Source organism: Lithobates pipiens, unplaced genomic scaffold, assembly GCF_037356315.1.
Source record: "Lithobates pipiens isolate NorthernLeopardFrog02 unplaced genomic scaffold, aLitPip1_a1.2 Scaffold_16, whole genome shotgun sequence".
NCBI lineage: Eukaryota > Metazoa > Chordata > Amphibia > Anura > Ranidae > Lithobates > Lithobates pipiens.
Window position 1 is genome coordinate 128,219,988 of NW_027507748.1, and position 20,050 is coordinate 128,240,037.

Genomic DNA, 20,050 nt, shown 5'->3' on the forward strand with positions numbered 1-20,050 from the left:
GACCTATTACACCTGACTCTTTTAGCAGGTACCCCTCCATTTTCTGAATCAGAGGTGGCTGTCAATGAACCTCTGCTTTGCTTAGGTTCATACTCTGATTCTAAATCTGACTGTGAGGTCTCCCTACTGTTATAAGTCATACTCAGAATTTGAACAGCGTTCTCCTTAGTGTCCATTTTCAACATTTTTGTCAGTGACTGTACTGGTACCCGATAACACTGTTAATGATGCTAGATGGTGACCTGGACACTGGCTCATTGATTCTGTACCTTACTTTGTGATTTGCCATGTCCAACGGACAAAAGGATAACAGAGCATGCTCATACATGCTCTAGACTGACTACTGAGTTGGTCATTTTAAAATGGCCTTCCTCTCCTAGGAAGCAGTTTTCTGGCCATTTTTATACAACAGCCAGATGGCAAGTGGTGAAACATGAATGTAAATCTGTAAGGTGTGCTGTCAAAAATGCAGACAGAGGACAAAGGACTAGCTATGAGGAAGTTTACTGCTTTTATTAAGTAGGAATTCCAGAAAAAAAAAATCATGTTAAGTTCCATGTAGTATGCAAGTGATACACCCTGCTGATGATCAGATCTGACACAGATGGTGGATCATAGATATCATGATTTTCTGTCTAGAATTAGACATTTTCCTGCTTTGAAAAACATTAATATTTGAGATACAAAGATGACATGTAAAGTATGTGAGGTCTGTTCGTTGTTGTGAATGCACAAACATCTAAATAGAACAAACAAAATGTATTTAGTAGATGAGAGTCTGTATTTGAGAGTATTTGTTTCTTGGAAGGTTGGCTTGGTTGGATTCCGAAATGGCAAAAAGGATGCATCAGCTGGATAATCTATACAGGAATCAAATTGCTCATTTTCAGGATCTAAGGTAAGAAGGTAGAAAAGTTTTTTAAGACTCAGAGCTTGACAGCAATGATATGCTGTAAAGGAAGCAGGTAAGAAAGGAAAACATGTTTATTTTTGTTCTGGACTCTGTTGGAGAGATTTTCCCATGCTTTATCTCTTAGTAAAAGATAGTTACTGGGACAGTGAGAGAGATGACATCTTAGCAGGTACACAACAATACAAACTTGGCCAAGGTTTGAGGAGATTTACCCCACTGCCTGTTTGGTCACAAAGATAGAAAGTGAGGGGAAATCTCCCCACCAGGGGACAGCTATTAAAGCGGAGTTCCAGGCTTTTTTAATAAAAAAAATAAAAAAAAGTCAGCAGCTACAAAAAGTTTATCTGCTGACTTTTAATAAACAGACACTTGCCTGTTCCACGGTCCAGCGATGCGCCCGCACGGAACCCCGCTTCTCTCCCCCTCCTCTCCTCTGCGCCTCCATTGATACTGTGGGCACCCGGCCATGACAGCTTGCAGTTTCACGGCCGGGTGCACACTGTGCATGCTCTCCCAGTGGACAGGCAATCTTCTGGTTTTCTTTCACATGACTTTTCTTGATTTTGTTTATTTTATTTAAAAAAAAATATAGAAAGTGTTCAATAGGGTAATATGCATAGCAGTTCTTTGCAGTGTACTGTGTCTGTATGTATGTATATATATGTATGTGTATATGTATGTATGTGTGTATATATATATATATATATATATATATATATATATATATATAATGTGTAACATAGTTTTAATGTCTGAAGCTTGAGATATATATACTGGTAGAAAAAAAAGGAACATTTGAAGGAAGAAAAAGTGAATAAGATCAAAACCCCACATTCCTATCTCCTCCGCTTGTGGGAACAGATTATAGTGTAATAAATGAAGGTATAAGAGTAAAAATCCGAAATAATTGGTAGGATAAGTATAAATGATCCAGGTTTGCCAATCAATTGGGGGGGGGGGTCCACTATAGAATACAAATATGTTATATTATATTTGGTTGCATTTGGAGTAACCTTCTAACATTTGAAAAACTGCAAGAAAATCATAAATACACACAGGACTAGAGAATGTACTAAAAAATAGCATAATAAGCAACCAGGTTACAATGTCAATCTACTCCAACCACCGTCTCGCTGCATTTTTTTTCCTATTCTGTCCAAACCAAAAAAGTGTTTTGTCTACACATAAGATTTGTAGGGTTTTTAGGTTTATTCTCAAAAAGCATTCTAAGATTGATGGTGTCTGGGACTCGATTAAAAGGTGGAAGCAAATAAAACAAATACTGGGGTTATTGGATGTTAAAGTGCAGAATCATATTTTATGCCTTGCGCTTTGTATTTAATACTGCTGCACACTGAATAGTAGTAAATTGATCAGCTTTCTGGCTCTCTAAAGTCCCAAAATATTGTTGGCAGCCTAGTATGTAAAGTGGACCTTCCACCTCTGTGAACAGCCCCCCCCCTTCCCCAAAACTCCATTAAAAGTACCAGTTGGGGGGGGGGGGGGGAGTAGCTAGCATACTCGCCTTTCCTTAAGGGGGTCACCTCATTCTCCTGCGGCTAAGATCCTCTGGGCAATGTGGAATAGCCAAAATTGCATGTCAAGTCTCTGCAAAACCGTGCAGGATTGTCTTCTCTTGAGATCTGGGTTTCTCAACATTCAAAGAGTCCAGGAGGCAGATATCACCCTTGGCTAGATGCTGCAGGAGGAAGTGAGGTAAAGGTAAGCATATGATCTGCTTATTTTTCTACCACAGAGGTACTTTTTATGCAGTGTTTTAGGGAAAGGGCAAAACTTGAATAGTGATGTGAGATAATGTGACCTTCCCACTGAGGTGGAAATTATGCTTAGAGATATTTAGTATGGGGTAGCTGAATTGATTGTGCATGTATTACTGAACAGTGTGCTCTACAGTACATGTATGTTATGGTACTAGGGGAGTCAGCATACTTTTTGTTTTGCAATTCAGGGAAGAAGTTCATGCAGTAAAAGAGTTGGTGGAGGACGATCTTGAAGAAAGGAATGCATCAAGACAACAGGTAAAAACTAAAAATGGAATAAAGGTTAAAATACCATATACAGTTGCTTTAATGCCGGCTACACACAGGCAGAATATCAGCCGAAATCAGCTGGTACAGTAGAAACCGGCCAACATTCGACCCATTTGTACAGCTGCCTTACTTCTGTTGGACAAGCATGCTGGTAAATCCGCAGCTGATCAGCCTTTGATCAGCTCTCTCCACCAATGGCTGCGAGCGCTGACCAGTGTTTTCTGGCTATGGACCGGTCCCCACCATAGCACAGCGGGGGAGATCGCTGTACTAACATTGCTTGTGTTAGTACATCGATATCTCCGTGTTTTTGTCCATTCAGCAAGCTGGGTGTTAGTGTGTACCAGGCTTAAGACATACTTTTTTGAGTGGTCATTTACAGAACTGGTGGTAAACCTATTCAATTGAAATATAATAATTCCTTCTTTGTGTTACAAAACTGAATTTTGAAGTTGAGCTCCAGGCAGATATCTAAATAATGAAATGCATATTAGGAAGCTATGTTGCCTGCCAACCGTTAAGGAATATAGTGGTGTAGGCAAACCATCCCCAGCCTACTGGTTGAACAGTGAAGAAGTAGCAGCAGACTGATGGAGTCATCTCAACTTTTTCCTTCTGTCAGCTTGTCCTGATTATAAAGTGTGAGCTGGCGATTGGCTTCAATTTGTTATTGTATTTAAAGCGGGAGTCCACCGGGACTCCGCGTTTTTTTTTTTTTTTTAAAAGCCAGCAGCTACAAATACTGCAGCTGCTGACTTTTAAATAGTGACACTTACCTGTCCAGCGCGCCCGCGATGTCGGCACCCGAAGCCGATCGCTCGCTCGGCTGCCGGGTCCCGCCGCCATCTTGGGTATGGGAATCAGGAAATGGAGCCTTTCGGCTTCATTTCACGGTTCCCTACTGCGCATGCGCGAGCCGCGCGGCGCAATCCGGACGGTCCCCGCTGCCTCTGGGAGCTGTGTGTTTCCCAGCAGGCAGCGGGGCACTTGCTGAAGGGGGCGGGCGCTTGCGGAACGGGGCGTAACGTACGCCCCGTTCCGCAGAGAGCTAGCCCGGAAGTGGGTGCAGTTACCTGGATTATCCAGGTAACTGCACCCCCCTCCCCCCTGAAAGGTGCCGATTGTGGCGCCGGAGGGGGGGGGTATTCCGATGAGCGGAGGTCCATTTTAGGGTGGACCTCCGCTTTAACACTCCCCTACCCCATTTGGACAATGCTGCTGTCTGCTGTGCTCTTTGTGCTCCTTCATCCAGCGTGGGGTCACTAATATAGAAAGTGGCCAGATGACTAGGTGACAATGGAGGAAAGAAAACAAATGCAGCCATAATGATTGATAAGCTGCAATATATTACATATTTGGTTTTGGGTTTAATATATTGTTAATAAAGTTTGCTAGAAAGTGATGTCATCAGTGTGTGGCCCGATGTTTGTACAGAGACAGTGCATGGAGAGGAAATGAGTTCCCTTTAACCTGCCCCCGATTCATTGAAAAGTCAGGATCTAGGAGGATCAGTGGAGCTTTGGAGCAGTACTAACATCTTTAAATGTCAAAAAACGGCTCTAATATCTTGCTTAGCTCAGCTAAATTGCACACCAACAGCCTTCCTAGCTTCAGAATTTTTTTTTGGAGTTCACCTTTTATTGTGAGCCTAATTTTGCATGATGACAGACCTTCCTTGAGGGTGTGTCCATGATGGGGAAGGTTCTCAAGAAGTGATTTGGATGAGGCTGTGTGTCTTTCAACCTGGAGGATGACTTGGAGAGGAGGGGAGTATGGCAGCATGTTGGGTGATAGTGTTTTTTTTTTTGTTTTTTTTTTAAAAAGGTTGAGTTGGGCTTTAAAGTTTCAGAACCAGAAAGACAAAGTAAATGGAGAATTTGGTCAGCTATAACCTTCACAGCTTGTTCTGCTGTTGGCAATAGTTTGGGAATGGTAGATAATTTATGTTGGATTTCTCTGAGTGAGACATTAAAGTATCCTATTTGCAGAACAGCAACTATTCATTAATACAATCATCTTTCTGGATACCATGCATACCTAATAATCTGTGATCTTGGCGAACAGGTTAAATACATTGAGCTTTTTTAATATCCATTTTACTACTCGAACATCTTAACTGATTGCTATTTATTTTGGGATTAGCACTGTGGTAGCGTTCCAATATATTTTAGAAGTTATCTGGGGGGGGGGGGGGGGCGTTATAAACGAACTGCTCAGGGGAATTTACTTATTGGTGACGTCTGCTGTGTTTTTTTAGCCCAAGAGACAAAAGGATGCCTTATTGGAAAAGCAGAGGGATGAGAGTCTACGGAAACTAGATTTATTTGAAAGAAATGAGTATCCCAACATTATCCCACAAGATGATATCAACTTGGAGGCCATGCTTGAGAGAGTAGAGGAAATAGAAGTAAGATTTAAGAGCCCATATTACTGTTATAGGAATCACTGTTTGAATACTATCAATTTTAGTAATACAGAAAATATTTGCATAATATATTTACATTAATTTTGCTTAACTTTCTTATTCCAAGCTCATTTTTACTTCTGAATTGTATTAATCCAGACTGGACACTCACAGCATGAGTGGAATATGAAATATGTCTGTGTATAGCTCGGACACCACACCATAATAAGCGTCATCATACTGAGTTTTCTCCAAATTATAGTCTGACCAGCAGAATCCATTTTCTCTATGTGACTTTGCTTAAGATTTCAGAACATACTCTCTAACTGTTCTAACTATTTGTGTTGTTTCTGGGGTATCTTAGAAATACCAGGAATCAGTTCGTCAGAGGTATACCAAGATAGTCTATTCAGACCCAGATTTTTGGGCACAAGAAGAAAAGGGTAAATATAAATTAAATCATTTGTGGTTCACATACAGTATTCACACAAATTTAAATTTTCCTTTGGTTATATATTGCCTTTATTAGGATGGTCTCTCATTACAGAAAGAATACATGCCAACATGGACAAAAATCCTAGCTCTCCCCATCCCATTATAATCACAAAGCCTACAGAGAAAAGGGAACCTATGGTGGAATTTTTTCTGGAGGAACCTGTAGAAGGAGAGTAAGTAGAAGATAATTTCACTAAAACAGCTTTTATTTATTTTTGTCATTTGTATGCTCTAGTCTCCCAGTGCTACCTCCATCTCTTGAAGGCCAACTCCAGCTGATATTTTAGTTCTGCACGGTTAAATCACACCATCAATATAAGACCTTTTTCAACATATTAGATTGAATCATAGAAGTGTGTCCAGAATATAATATGAATGAAGTTACTATGCTCCAGAAGGGCTCTGTGAAGGGAGACACTTGCCAAGGTCACTTGGGGTGGGGTGCCAGCCAGAACACTGAACAGTTGCATTGCAGCCTTGTCAGTCAACGTCTTCTTCTTATGACACTCTGTTCAACTGCTTCGTATTAATAAAAATGCAAGGGAGTTTGGAACAGCTGTACACGATAAGCATTTGTGTGAAATTGGGTAAACATGCATCAGAAATTTTGGAAATTGTACTGTACTGTACTGGTGGCACAAGAATTTCTAGGAAGGACGAAGGTGTTGAAGACAAAAAAAATGATCAGGATGCCCCTCTTTCTCAAAAACGTAATATAATGTGGATGCAGTGAGGTCTGTTCTCAACCGTGACCAATGGCACACTATCAGAATGATTACAGAGGAAACAGGATATACCAAGTCAATTGTTCATGAAATCACGACTCAGGGTTTGAACATGCAAAAAAGTGTGTGCAAAACTTGTCACCTGATCAGAAGGAACACCATCAACTTCTTTGCCAAGACCTGTTGGCCTGTTCGGAAAGAGAGCCTGATTTATTTATTTTTTGAGTCAGGTGATCACAGGAGATGTATTCCTGGGTGCTTGAGTATGATCCTAAGATGAAGAAACAAAGTTCACAATAGCACACACTAGAGCTGCACAATTAATCGTTAAAAAATTGTGATCTCGATTCACCCCCTCTGACATCTCTCCTGCAGAGGTTGCCTATTCTTTCATACAAACAAGTGGAGAAACTTTCTGCTCACTCAGCTGTCAAAAGAAAACATCTGGGCAGTCTGCCAAGTTTTTTGAACTTGCAACATTGTAACTAAACTTCCTTCTTAGATCAAAGGGATAGAACTTCTGTGTAAATAAATAATCCCAGGCAGACTGCCAAATTTTCAACAAGGTGTAAATGCAGGAAGTTTAACCACTTAAAGCGGGGTTCCACCCTAAAGTGGAACTTCCGCTGATCGGAACCCCCCCCCCCCCTCCGGTGTCACAATTGGCACCTTTCAAAGAGAGGTATTTACACCCACTTCCGGGCATAGACTCCCGTGGGAGTCTATGCCTCTTCCTGTCCTGCCGCGTTGTCTGCGGGGACACACACGGGTCCCAGAGACAGGGCGGACAATTCCTATTGCGCTGCGTGACTCGCGCATGTGCAGTAGGGAACCGGGAAGTGAAGCCGATTCGCTTCACTTCCTGATTCCCTCACCTAGAATGGTGGTGGCAGCAGCCGAGAGCCGAGCGATCGATCGGCCTCGGCTGCCGGCATCGCTGGACCCCGGGACAGGTGAGTGTCCATTTATTAAAAGTCAGCAGCTGTAGTATTTATAGCTGCTGGCTTTTAATATTTTTTTCCCCAGTACAGTCCTGCTTTAAAGTCTATATCTTTTTCTGACACTTCTTTCTTAAGTTAAAATCAATATTTTTGCTAGAAAATTACTTGGAACCCCCAAACATTATATATATTTAAGCAGAGACCCTAGGGAATAAAATGGCAATTGCTGCAATATTTTATGTCACACTGTATTTGCCCAGCGGTCTTTCAAATGCAATTTTTTGGGAAAAAAATTCACTTCAATGAATAAAAAAAAAAAAGAAACTGTAAAGTTAGCCCAATTTTTTTTGTTTTAATTTAAGAGATCATGTTACGCCGCAAGAATCGTGAGAGAATCGTGATCTATCTTCTAAGCAAAAAAATCGTGATTCTCATTTTAGCCAGAATCGTGCAGCTCTAGCACACACCCACGTTGTCTCTCCCCGAGCAAGCTCAAATGAGCAAATCAATGGTCATTGTCATTGTGTTTTTTTTTTTTTTGATTCACGTGTAATTGTCCAGAAGGAATTTGTACCTACTGGTCAAACTGTGAATCAAATATCTTACCTGGAATTTCTTGGTCACTTGAGACAGTTTTTCATGGATCCTTATCACAAAAATTCACAGAGTCTCAGTGCATTGGCTGTTAGAATTTTTGGCTGAAAAACACATCACCGTGCTCCCCCATCCACCCTACAGCCCCAACTTTGCTCCTTGTGATTTTTTTCATATTCTCAAAAATTAAGAAGGGTTTGAAAGGACACCATTTTGGTAGTGTGCATCACGTCCAAAGATCCACTATGCAGACTCTGAATGCCATCCCACTGAAGACTTCCAAGGAAGCTATGGAAGAATGGAAAAATAGCTGGGAGTGTCATGTACACTCACAAGGTGCATACTTTGAAGGAGACAGTGTTCAATTGTAACATTTTTCAGCAAAATTTTTTTTTAAAAATAATCATGCTAATTACTTTTTGGACACACCTTGTATCTCGTATATGTATTATATCTATTTAGCAATTTTTGTTATTTATTTTTAAACCTTATATGTAGAATACATGTGTATGTAGGTTTCTGGATACATGACTTATTTACTTTAAAAAAAAATTCTACCGATATCTACAGAATTATTAATGCTTCTGTCTGTCTACCATGCAAAGATGTGGCCAGAATATACCTTCTGGCAGCCTGTGTAGCAAGGTCACCTTAAAAACTTTAAACTGTTTTTGGGTCACTCTTGCTTTAAATGTCAGCTACCATTTTTTATAAGTTATTTACTTCCATATCTGAAGTTATAGACAGTGTCCTGTACATCAGGACAGGTTTACTGGCCATCCTGCCAGCATGCTTCACAGCTGAAATGAGAGAGGTTACTTGAGCGGTTTCATTTCACACATTTACATGCGGATCAAATTGCCCGTAACCTCCCTGGTGGTATGATTATGTCAGATTTTTGCATCTCAAATCGATACATTATTTTGCATGGAAATTTGGTGGTGGTTTATATTTTAGGCCTGTAATTATTATAATTAACTCGCTTAAATCTGTCCAAAACGAGTCTAGTAGACAGCCCGGGTATGATAACATTTGAAAAATAAAATCATAAATTATAATATCATAACTATAAATAACTATAATAAAATGTATTCAATAATCAAATCAAAAACACTGAAATTTGCTCAGTTGCAGAATTGTTGCTGCCATCACTTTCAGTGTCTGATGAAGAATTTGCCCACAAATAACTATTGCTCAGTTCTGCAAGCGTTTTAATTTTGTAACTGTGTTTTCTAGCTGGTATAAAACCGCTTTTGACACTTTTTGGATGACATGGACATTCTCAAGTTTCCAGGCAGAAAGAATAGTATATATAATATAAAACTGCATGCAGGGCACTAGACAAAGCATTAGGGACAAAAGGGATGTGAAATAATTTGATACAGTACACTAATCTGTAAGATTAAATTACTGTATGTGTTTTTTTATGTCGTGACGCTCACAGGGAAACGGAGCCTGGCACAGTGATGAATCGAGAGGAGTACACAGTCCGCAGACACAGCGGGAGGACATTTCAGTAACAGAGGCAGTGCTGGACAAGGTGTAGCCAGGTGCTGACTGACAAGCTATAGGCTTGTGCATCAGTGGTGGCAATGCTGATAGCCAAGCCACCCTGAAACATTTTTTCCCCACTGTACTGCAAGCAGACATAGCCCACATGAAAGTGGCACCTCTACTCCTGAATTCAGGAGCAGTGAAGCATTGTTGTCACACTGTCGCAGGAAGTGGTGCATTAGGTGGACTTTAGTGGCAGGATCAACAAGTATCTGTGTGACTATACAGGAGGACTAAGAGAAAACTGTAAGGCCTGATTCACACTTGTGCAGGTTGCAGTTTGCATATTGCAGGTGCATTTTGCGTTTTTCAATACATGGTTTTCGTCCATTGAAGTCTATGGAACCAAAAACCCAAAAAAGTCCCTGGCCCTTTCCATAAAATGCACAGATGTGAACTACATCCATAGGAAACCATGTTACATGGACTGTAGCGTGTTTCTGCAAAACTGAAAACGTGCTAAAACATGCATAGCTGTGAACCAGGCATAAGTGCACATGATTTAGAATATTGTGCTGCAGCACATATTTGTTTAAACGAATGTAGTAATTTATGTAGTATGTCATCAGTGTAGTATTTTGTATATTAGAGGTCCTTTTAAACACATTCCAGATGTTTTTATTTTTCTTTAGATCATAGTTATCACTTTGTATAAATTGGTTTGAAGTGACCAGTATGATCTCAAAATGGCCACATTTTTTTCTTCTAAACAGAGGATTAGTGCCTAACTATTGACTATAAAAGCAGTTCTATCAGAACATGTGGACTTATTTCATTCCCTTTTCCCCCATAAGACAGACTCCTTTCACACTGAGGCAGTTTTCAGTGCAATGAGTGCTTTCACACCCAGGCTGTGCGCTTGCGGGACGTTAGAAAAAGTCCTGCAAGCAGCATCTTTGGGGTGGTTTGGGAGTGTTGTATACAGTGCTAACAAAATACCCCTGCCCATCACAATGAATGGGCGGGGCTTCTGAAGTGACTGAAAAGCGCTTCGGAATTGTCGCAACACAGTTTTTTTAACCCCTTCTTTGGGGTTAAAATCGGCCGACAAGAACAGCTTAAACAGTGGTAAAGTGCCGCTAAAACAAGCTCCACTTTATCGCGAACACATGGATGGCCCCAGTGTCAAAGGGGTCTTAGTAACTTGAAGATAAGAGCTTTGTTGGTGCTCTTATATGTTGTGCATAAAGTGCTCTAAAACTGAGATTCCACTTTTTCTTGTTAAAGTGGACAACTCCTTTAATGAACTGTGAATATTGTCTCCTATTCAATACACAAGAACCAGTAATTGTGTTTTCTCTATCGTAGTTCACTCCAGATAAATAAAGAAGAGCTATCTCGATCCCCACCACTCCATTTTATTCAGCTTCCACCATCACAAGATAAAGGACTCAGGATCTCTGTTCCTCATCAGATGCTACAAAGTATTCAAAATTATAGAGAAAGGTTTGACAGACACCTTCGGCTGACATCTCATGAGGAAGTGGGTGCATTCAACCCATGGCACATTGCTGAGAAGTAAGTGATTAGTGTAGTAAATCACTGTAAGTAATTGGTAGGAAAGCTATAAGTTATATTTCTGAATATGTGGCCATTCAACAGTTCTCTGACACTCTGTTATGTCATCTCAGGGAACACCTAATAATTATTATATTTACAGATTGTGGTACATTATACCTATAGGTACTTTGTTGATGTATATAAAATGAGTAAACTTGGTGTTTTTCCCTTACCTGCACAAAGGTATAAATTATACTATTATAATTTTTAGGGGTTGCTCATTGTGAGGTTGAAAACCCCACTAGAAAGAAAAATGTGATGAACTACTATTTAATACAGCAGACAGTAAAGTGTGTGGGGGCAGAGTACATTACTGTTGGGTGGGGCAGGTGAAGTGAAGGGAGCACACTACTGTGATGGTGGGACTGTGATGTAAAGTTGGGTATCTTGATGTGAAAGGAGACTGAACACAGTGAGGGCTGAGTCACACCTGGGTCACACAGGAACGCGGAGCGATTTTCTATGCGATTCAGTGCGATGCGATTTTCAGCCCATTTATTTGAAAATGCATGCAATACTTTTCAAAAATGCACACCGAATTGCAGTCTGGTGCAGACAAACACACTGCGTTTGTGATCTGCAGTGGGTGGGGGGGTCATTATGAATATTCTGACACCCACTGAAGTGTGGTGTGGGAAACACGCACACACAGAACACGCCTTTCCCACACTGTGTTCTGGCGTGAACCTGCCCTAAAAACAGGATTGCGATATGAGGGGAGGGCTATGACGTGAAAGATCTGAATCATCGCACAAAAACGCGATTCAGACCTCTGCTTGAAGAAATTTTACCTATCAGACCTCCATGAATTTTAAAGTATGACCAAAGAAAAAACATTTTTCTCAAATCTCCTTCCAGGATGGCACCCTGAGAGATGACTGGTCCCACCCGACAGGAAATACAATCAACAAAGAGGTTAAACCCCCCCCAACCCCACCCCTCCCTGTACTCCACTGTTCTTGATTGTGTTTCCCCACAGCGAAACAGTTTTTTTTTTTCCCGAAAAAGACCCGAAACCTGGGGCTGATGGTCTCCCCTTGGGAGCTGGATCACAAGTTTGTGAAGTTTTCGGTCCGGTAGGATGTCTTTCCTTCCTGGGGGGGTCTCCCTTTCTCTCAGGTGGGCAGCAGATTTGGAAGAGCCCCCTGAGTACTGAAGGACCCTGTGTACAGTGGGGTACCCAGAACTTCAGGGACCAATTTCCTTCTCCCTCCCCCTTGCCTAAGTGGGCGTCCGTTCAATAGGGGGGCTGACAGTCAGTTTTCTCATGGGGAACGCCAGAATACAGCGATGGCTCTCACGGCATTTCCTGACTCCTGAAGGCTTCTGCTTGATCACCTGGGTGGATGTCAGTGAGGAGATTGCGCTGGTCGCAGGTTTCCTACAGAGGTGTGGAGCCCGGCACCATTCATCCGGCGTTTGGAAGAGGAAGGACGTGGCTTTCTCTCCAGCTCCAGAAATGGTGTGTCCGCGTCACTTCTGGCTTCCCGGGCTTCAGGAAAATTGCGTTTTTCATCCAGGTGTGGAGGTCTGACTGGCAGAGGAACAGGCGTCCACATCCTGCTCTCGCCACTCTGGTTAATACCTGCCCACTTGAGGACGCAGGCGATATGACAGTGAGAGGAGAGGCCCACAGCGGCTAAAGCTGTGGAGGAGACCAAAGGGGGTGAGTTGGCCTAGCTGGCAGGGGATATGATGGGGGAGGGCTCCCGACTCTTACCCCTGTGGGACACAGCTTTGCGCTTATTGTAAGCTACCTTGTGTGTCTTTTTACAGGAGAGGACGTCACTGCCCAGGGGGTTGCCAGCCGTCCTATAAAGGCTCCTTTCCGCTCTAAAAGATGCGGCTATTGTAATAAGTTACCCCAGGACCATTCTAAACTCTTTTAGTACAAATGTATTCATAAGTTAGTGGAGAAGGAAACATCTCAGGTCATGAGGGACTTTCTCTCTGTACAGACAGAGATGTTTTCAAGGCCTTCCAAGCATCCCTTAAGTCTAAAGAGCCAGAACCCCACACTAGCAGAGAGGATTCTTCCTCCCAGGAGGGGCTCCCCTTCTAACAGGGCAGAGGGCAGTAGAAGGCTCCCTGAACCCCTGAGGCCGCGTACACACGGGCGGACTGTTCGCCCAACTTTGTCCGCTGAACAGTGTTTGGGCGGACAGTCCGCTCGTGTGTGGGCTTTCAGCGGACAGTTTCAGCGGACAGTTTGACGAACAAGGTTTTTCGGAAATTCCGTAAAACTGTCCGCTGAAACCTTGTTTGAGCGAACAGTCCGCCCGTGTGTAGGCTTGTTCGTCAAACTAAGTTCCGCGCATGCTCAGAAAGGATTTACACGCCGAAAGTTATAATGCAGTGTATAGGACGTCGTATTTTTCGTCCCGTCGTACGTGCCGTTCACGTCATCGCGCACGGTTTCAGCAAACTGTTCGTTCGTCGTGTGTGGGCATGTCCGTCCATGCTAATTTTGAGCGGACTGTTTGCCGAAACTGTTGGACGGACAAAGTTGGGCGAACAGTCCGCGCGTGTGTACGCGGCCTGAGATCTCGTCCGTATCAGGATTCTTAGGAGGAAGATGAGGCTAAGGGTCCTGACCGCAGTTGTTCTGATGAGGGCTTAGTAGACAGTCAGGAGGAGGAGGAAGAGGACTCCAGACATGGCAGACATCTTTTTTGGCCAACGACATGGAGGGCATCCTTAGGTCAGTATATGCATCAGAGGAAATGCAGGAACCCGCAGCCCAGGTGTCTGCCCAGGACAGAATGTATAGAGGTTTGGTTAAGCCCCAGTCCAAAGTTCTCCCGGTTCACCAGGCCCTCAAGGATATCATCCTGTGGAAGTGGAAGAAGCCTGAAAGAAAACTTTTAAAGTTTAAAACGTGGAAACGTAGGTGTCCCTTTAAGGAGGAAGAAGAAGAAAGGTTCTTTAAAACACCTAGACTAGATGCTTTCGAGGCGCAGGTGTCCAAGCAGTCTCACCTGTCTTTTTAGGATGCAGGCAACATCAGAGACCAGATGGACCGAAGAGCCGAAACCCTCTTGCACAGGGCCTGGGAAGCCAATGCAGCGTCTATGAGCCCTGCATTGGCTTCCGCTTGTGTGGTGAGGAACGCAGACACGTGGGTTGCCATTGGCTAATGGTTCATGTGTCACAAACCTCCAAGTCCAAACAGGTCTTGGACTCTTTGGAGGTGATAGGTAGGGCACTAGCCTACCTGATAGACGCGGCAATCGAGAGTGCATACTACCACCAAGACTGGTGCCCTGTTAAATTCCATAAGGCGAGCTTTGTGGGTCAAGACATGGGATGGGAACAAATCTTCTAAGACTCTGTTGTGTGGTCTTCCATTTGAAGGTTCCCTGCTTTTTGTCATGGGGTTGGATCAGGCCCTTTCTAGGCCTACAGAGAAAGGCAAGAAGTTTCCCATTAAACCTAAAAAGGACAGGGGGAATTTTTTTTTTAGGCCCCCAGGCTAAGAAGTGGTTTGGAGATAAAAAGGGTACCGTTAACATTCGTGGGGGGGAGGCAAGCAGAAGGGAGGGCTCCTCTTCCCCAGCCAGAAGTCTGCCAACAAGGACACCAAGTGACGCAAGGGTTAGGGGGAAGACTTTCCCACATCCTCTCTCAGTGGGAAAGGATTACTCATCCTCCAGATTGTAAGAGAGGGCTACAGGCTGGCGTTTCTTTACTCTCCTCCCCTAAGTTTCCTTTTAGCCCACTTTCCCAAGGATCCTCTCAAGGCAGCGGGTATCTTGCACAGTGTCAGAGAGCTGGCAGAACAGGAGGTCATAGTGCCAGTCCCAGCAGGACAGTGCAGCCAGGGATTCTACTCACACATCTTCATAGTCCCAAAGCCCCCGGGAAGGTACCTCTTCATAATAAATCTAAAGAGGCTAAATACGTTCCTGCGGTACAAAAGGTTCCACATGGAAAGCATTTATACTCTCAGGAAGCACCTTCTCAAGGACATATTTATGGTAACGGTAGACTTGAAGGATGCCTATCTTCACTTCCCTATCTTTACAGAACACCAGGCTTTTCTAAGGTTCGCAATCCCCTCTGAGCAGGAGTGCAGCACTGGCAGTTCTCTGCCCTACCCTTCGGACTGGCAGCCAGTCCGGGAGTGTTTACAAAGATTCTGGTAGAGGTGGTTGCTTTCCTTTATCGTCAGGGTGTAACGCTGATTCCCTATCTCAACGACTTTCTGGTTTACAACCAGAATTGAGATCTCTTCTCTCCGACCTAGCCAAGGTAGGCAGTACCCTGGAGTCTCTGGGGTGGATCATCAGCCAGGAGAAGTCCTCGCTGGTTCCTGCCCTGAACAAGGCCTATCTAGGATTCCTAGTGTATTCAACAGCACAGAAGCTTGTTTTATCCCAGGGTAAGGTAGAGGGCCTCATTACAGCGGTAACATACCTTCTAGAATTAGAGGAGGTCTCTTGCAGAGGGATCATGAGAGTACTTGGACTGTTGGCATCCTGTATCCCAGCGGTTCCATGGGCTCGGCTCCATTCCAGGATTTTCCAGCAATTCCTCCTATCCTCCTGGGATGGGGAGAGAGGAGTGCTGGACAACAGGGTTCACGTTCTAGCAGCAGTAAGGGAGTCTATACAGTGGTGGCTCTACTCTCATAGACTGCAGGAGGGCCACCTTTTGGGGTCCACTCCAACCTCTCAGGACAATGGATGCAAGCACCTGGGGCTGGGGGGCCCACTTAGAGGAACTTCGAGCCCAGGGTGCCTGGAACCAGGGTCAGAGGAGCACTTCTTCCAACTTCCGAGAACTCTTGGCGGTCAGAGAGACCTTAAGGGCCTTCGAGGAAAGAATCAGGAGCCGAGAGGTTCAGATCCTTTCCGACAATGTAACCACGGTAGCGTTCCTGATTCTCGCGCTCTTCTGAACCTGGCTCTGGAAATCCTCGGGTGGGCAGACCAACAAATCCCCTCTATTTCATATAAAAGGGGCATACAACGTTGAAGCGGACTATATTAGTCGGTAGCCGATTCACCAGGGGGAGTGGGAATTGAACCTCAAAAATGTTCTCCCTTGTGTGCCCAGGGATCGAACCTCCTCGTCCACAGAAGGAACAGAAGAGGGAAGAGATTCAGAGGGGGTAGACGCACTGGCCCAAGTTTGGGACTTCCGCTTAGCATATGCCTTTGCCCCTTAGTTCTAATCCCGAGGGCAGACTGATTCTGATCAGCCCATGGTGGCCCAAGAGGACCTGGTTCCCTTCCCTGGGAAATTGGTCCATAGCTCCCCCTCAGCAGCTTCCAGTTTGGCATCTGCCACCCAGATCCCAGCTTCTTAAAGCTGACGGCTTGGCTCTTGAAAGGGAGAACCTATGAAAAAGGGGGTGCTCTGAGAAAGTAATCAACACACTTTTAAGGAATCCGGTTACCAGGCATATTTTACGCAAAAGTCTGGGGTGTCGTCTCACGCTGGTGCCAGGCGAAGGGAACTTCCCACCGAGAGATCCCTGGCACCCTAGACTTTCTCCATTATGGCGCGGATTAGGGTCTGGCGAACAAGACACTTAACGTTCAGGTTGCAGCTTTGTCCTGTTTTCTGGACAGGAGATTGGCTCAAGACCCCCTGATTAATAAGTTTTTGTCGGTCAGCGATAGACTGTCCCCGGTGCAGATGAGCAGATTTCTGCCCTGGGACCTTACTTTAGTTTTGGAAGCGCTAACCAGGGCACCATCTGAACTGTTAGCTCTTATCCCTCTTAAGTTGCTTACCTTTAAAAATAGCTTTCCTGCTGGTGGTTACAATGACCAGGAGGATAAGTGACATTCAGGCTCTGTCAATAAAATAGCCCTTTTTTCTATTATTTGATGACAGAGTTGTAATCAGGCAGGGCCCCCTGTATCTGCCGAAGGTAGCCTCAAAGTTCCACAGAACTCAAGAGATTGTCCTTCCTTCTTTTTGCACTAATCCTCAGAACGAGAGAGAAAGTTATTTTCATTGTTTAGATGTCAGACGTTGTCTGTTGGCTTATTTAGATAAAGTAAGAGTTTTAGAGGTCCAGCCATTTATTCGTTAATTTTTCTGGCCAGAAGAGGAGTCAGCAAGCGTCTAGAGCATCCATAGCAAGATGGATCAAGCAGACTATTTCTTTAGCTTATGATCAGGCTGGTAGGGCAGCCCCGAGTGACCTTAAAGCACACTCCACTCAGTCTCTGGCCACTTCTTGGGCAGAAAGGGCCAGAGCATTGGTGGAGCAGGTATGTACAGTGCCTTGCGAAAGTATTCGGCCCCCTTGAACTTTTCAACCTTTTGCCACATTTCAGGCTTCAAACATAAAGATATAAAAATTTTATTTTTTCTGAAGAATCACCAACAAGTGGGACACAATTGTGAAGTGGAACGAAATCTATTGAATTTTTGAAACTTTTTTAACTAATAAAAAAATGAAAAGTGGGACGTGCAAAATTATTCGGCCCCCTTGCGTTAATACTTTGTAGAGCCACCTTTTGCTGCGATTACAGCTGCAAGTCGCTTGGGGTATGTCTCTATCAGTTTTGCACATCGAGAGACTGAAATTCTTGCCCGTTCTTCCTTGCAAAACAGCTCGAGCTCAGTGAGGTTGGATGGAGAGCGTTTGTGAACAGCAGTTTTCAGCTCTTTCCACAGATTCTCGATTGGATTCAGGTCTGGACTTTGACTTGGCCATTCTAACACCTGGATACGTTTATTTGTGAACCATTCCTTTGTAGATTTTGCTGTATGTTTGGTATCATTGTCTTGTTGGAAGATAAATCTCCGTCCCAGTTTCAGGTCTTTTTCCGACTCCAACAGGTTTTCATCCAGAATGGTCCTGTATTTGGCTGCATCCATCTTCCCCTCAATTTTAACCATCTTCCCTGTCCCTGCTGAAGAAAAGCAGGCCCAAACCATGTTGCTGCCACCACCATGTTTGACAGTGGGGATGGTGTGTTGAGGGTGATGAGCTGTGTTGCTTTTATGCCAAACATATCGTTTTGCATTGTGGGCAAAAAGTTTGATTTTGGTTTCATCTGACCAGAGCACCTTCTTCCACATGTTTGGTGTGTCTCCCAGGTGGCTTGTGGCAAACTTTAGATTAGACTTTTTATGGATATCTTTGAGAAATGGCTTTCTTCTTGCCACTCTTCCATAAAGGCCAGATTTGTGCAGTGTACGACTGATTGTTGTCCTATGGACAGACTCTCCCACCTCAGCTGTAGTTCTCTGCAGTTCATCCAGAGTGATCATGGGCCTCTTGGCTGCATCTCTGATCAGTCTTCTCCTTGTCTGAGGTGAAAGTTTAGAGGGACGGCCAGGTCTTGGTAGATTTGCAATGGTCTGATACTCCTTCCATTTCAAAATGATCGCTTGCACAGTGCTCCTTGGGATGTTTAAAGCTTGGGAAATCTTTTTGTATCCAAATCCGGCTTTAAACTTCTCCACAACAGTATTACGGACCTGCCTGGTGTGTTCCTTGGTCTTCATGATGCTCTCTGCGCTTTCAACAGAACCCTGAGACTATCACAGAGCAGGTGCATTTATACAGAGACTTGATTACACACAGGTGGATTCTATTTATCACCATCAGTCATTTAGGACCACATTGGATCATTCAGAGATCCTCGCTGAACTTCTGGAGTGAGTTTGCTGCACTGAAAGTAAAGGGGCCGAATAATTTTGCACGCACCACTTTTCAGTTTTTTATTTGCTAAAAAAGTTTAAAATATCCAATAGATTTCGTTCCACTTCACAATTGTGTCCCACTTGTTGGTGATTCTTCACAAAAAATTAAAATTTAATATTTTTATGTTTGAAGCCTGAAATGTGGCAAAAGGTTGAAAAGTTCAAGGGGGCCGAATACTTTCGCAAGGCACTGTAGAACAGCTACATGGACAAGCCAGAGCACCTTCCTGAGACATTACAGGGGGAAGTTGCTGTCACCTCAGGATCTGACATTTGGTAGGAAGGTCCTACAAGCTGTTGTCCTGCCCTAAGCTAGGCCTGAGCTACTTGCTCTTCTCTGAGTGCCGTCCTGGAGGACAACTTGAGAAAATGACCAGTTACACTTACCGGTAACGGTGTTTCTGGGAAGTCTTTCAGGACGGCAGGCCTACTTCCCACCCACTCTTTTTGGTATGTTGGTTTTATATGGAGTTTTGAGGTTTTTCACTCTTGTGCACTGGTGTGGATCAATACTTTTTTACAACTGAGGAGCGCAGGGAGGGGCAGGGGTTTTAACCTCTTTGTTGATTGTGTTTCCTGTCAAGTGGGACTAGTCATCTCTCGGGGTGCCGTCCTGGAAGACTTCCCAGAAACACAGTTACCAGTAAGTGTATTTGGTAATTTTTTTGTTTTTTGAATGGAACGGAGAGAGATTAATCAGTCATTATTACTGTCTGTGCCCCCATTAAGATTCACTTAATGAAACTGTCCCCAGAAAAATAATAGAGGGGAAATCTTTCAATGGGGACACTAGTTTTGGTGACCTGGAGGTCCCCAATGCTTTTCCTTTAATTGCAGGGATTTTCTCTCACTTCCTGTTTTGGCTATGGGACAGGAAGTGAAGGGAAATCTCTGCAATGGGGCATAGATGGCGGAATTTTTTTTTTCCTATAGTTCTTTAATTCAATACCCCTGCTCCAGAGGAACCCAATGGTTTTATGGAACCCTTGCTGAGGAAGATGTCTCTGAAGTATTGTAGCCAGGTAGCTAGTGTTTTCACTAGGAGGCCATCAGTAGCAGCTTACATGCTTTTCCCATGCATTGTTCACTTTATGGCCCTTTTGCAGCTCTGTGCTTCATCTATTTCAATATGCATTTGTTTG

The 20,050-nt window shown here is 43.7% G+C and overlaps 1 protein-coding gene across 1 annotated transcript in view; it reads left to right on the plus strand.

Annotated features, from left to right (window-relative positions):
- The window catches only part of KIAA0753 (KIAA0753 ortholog), a 62,919-nt gene that overhangs the window by 38,086 nt on the left and 4,783 nt on the right, over positions 1–20,050 (plus strand). Inside the window, exons 11-16 of the mRNA XM_077480455.1 lie at positions 809–898; positions 2,883–2,952; positions 5,222–5,371; positions 5,733–5,811; positions 5,916–6,036; positions 10,986–11,195. Coding sequence (XP_077336581.1) covers positions 809–898; positions 2,883–2,952; positions 5,222–5,371; positions 5,733–5,811; positions 5,916–6,036; positions 10,986–11,195 — 720 coding nt within the window. The remainder of the gene's footprint in view (positions 1–808; positions 899–2,882; positions 2,953–5,221; positions 5,372–5,732; positions 5,812–5,915; positions 6,037–10,985; positions 11,196–20,050) is intronic.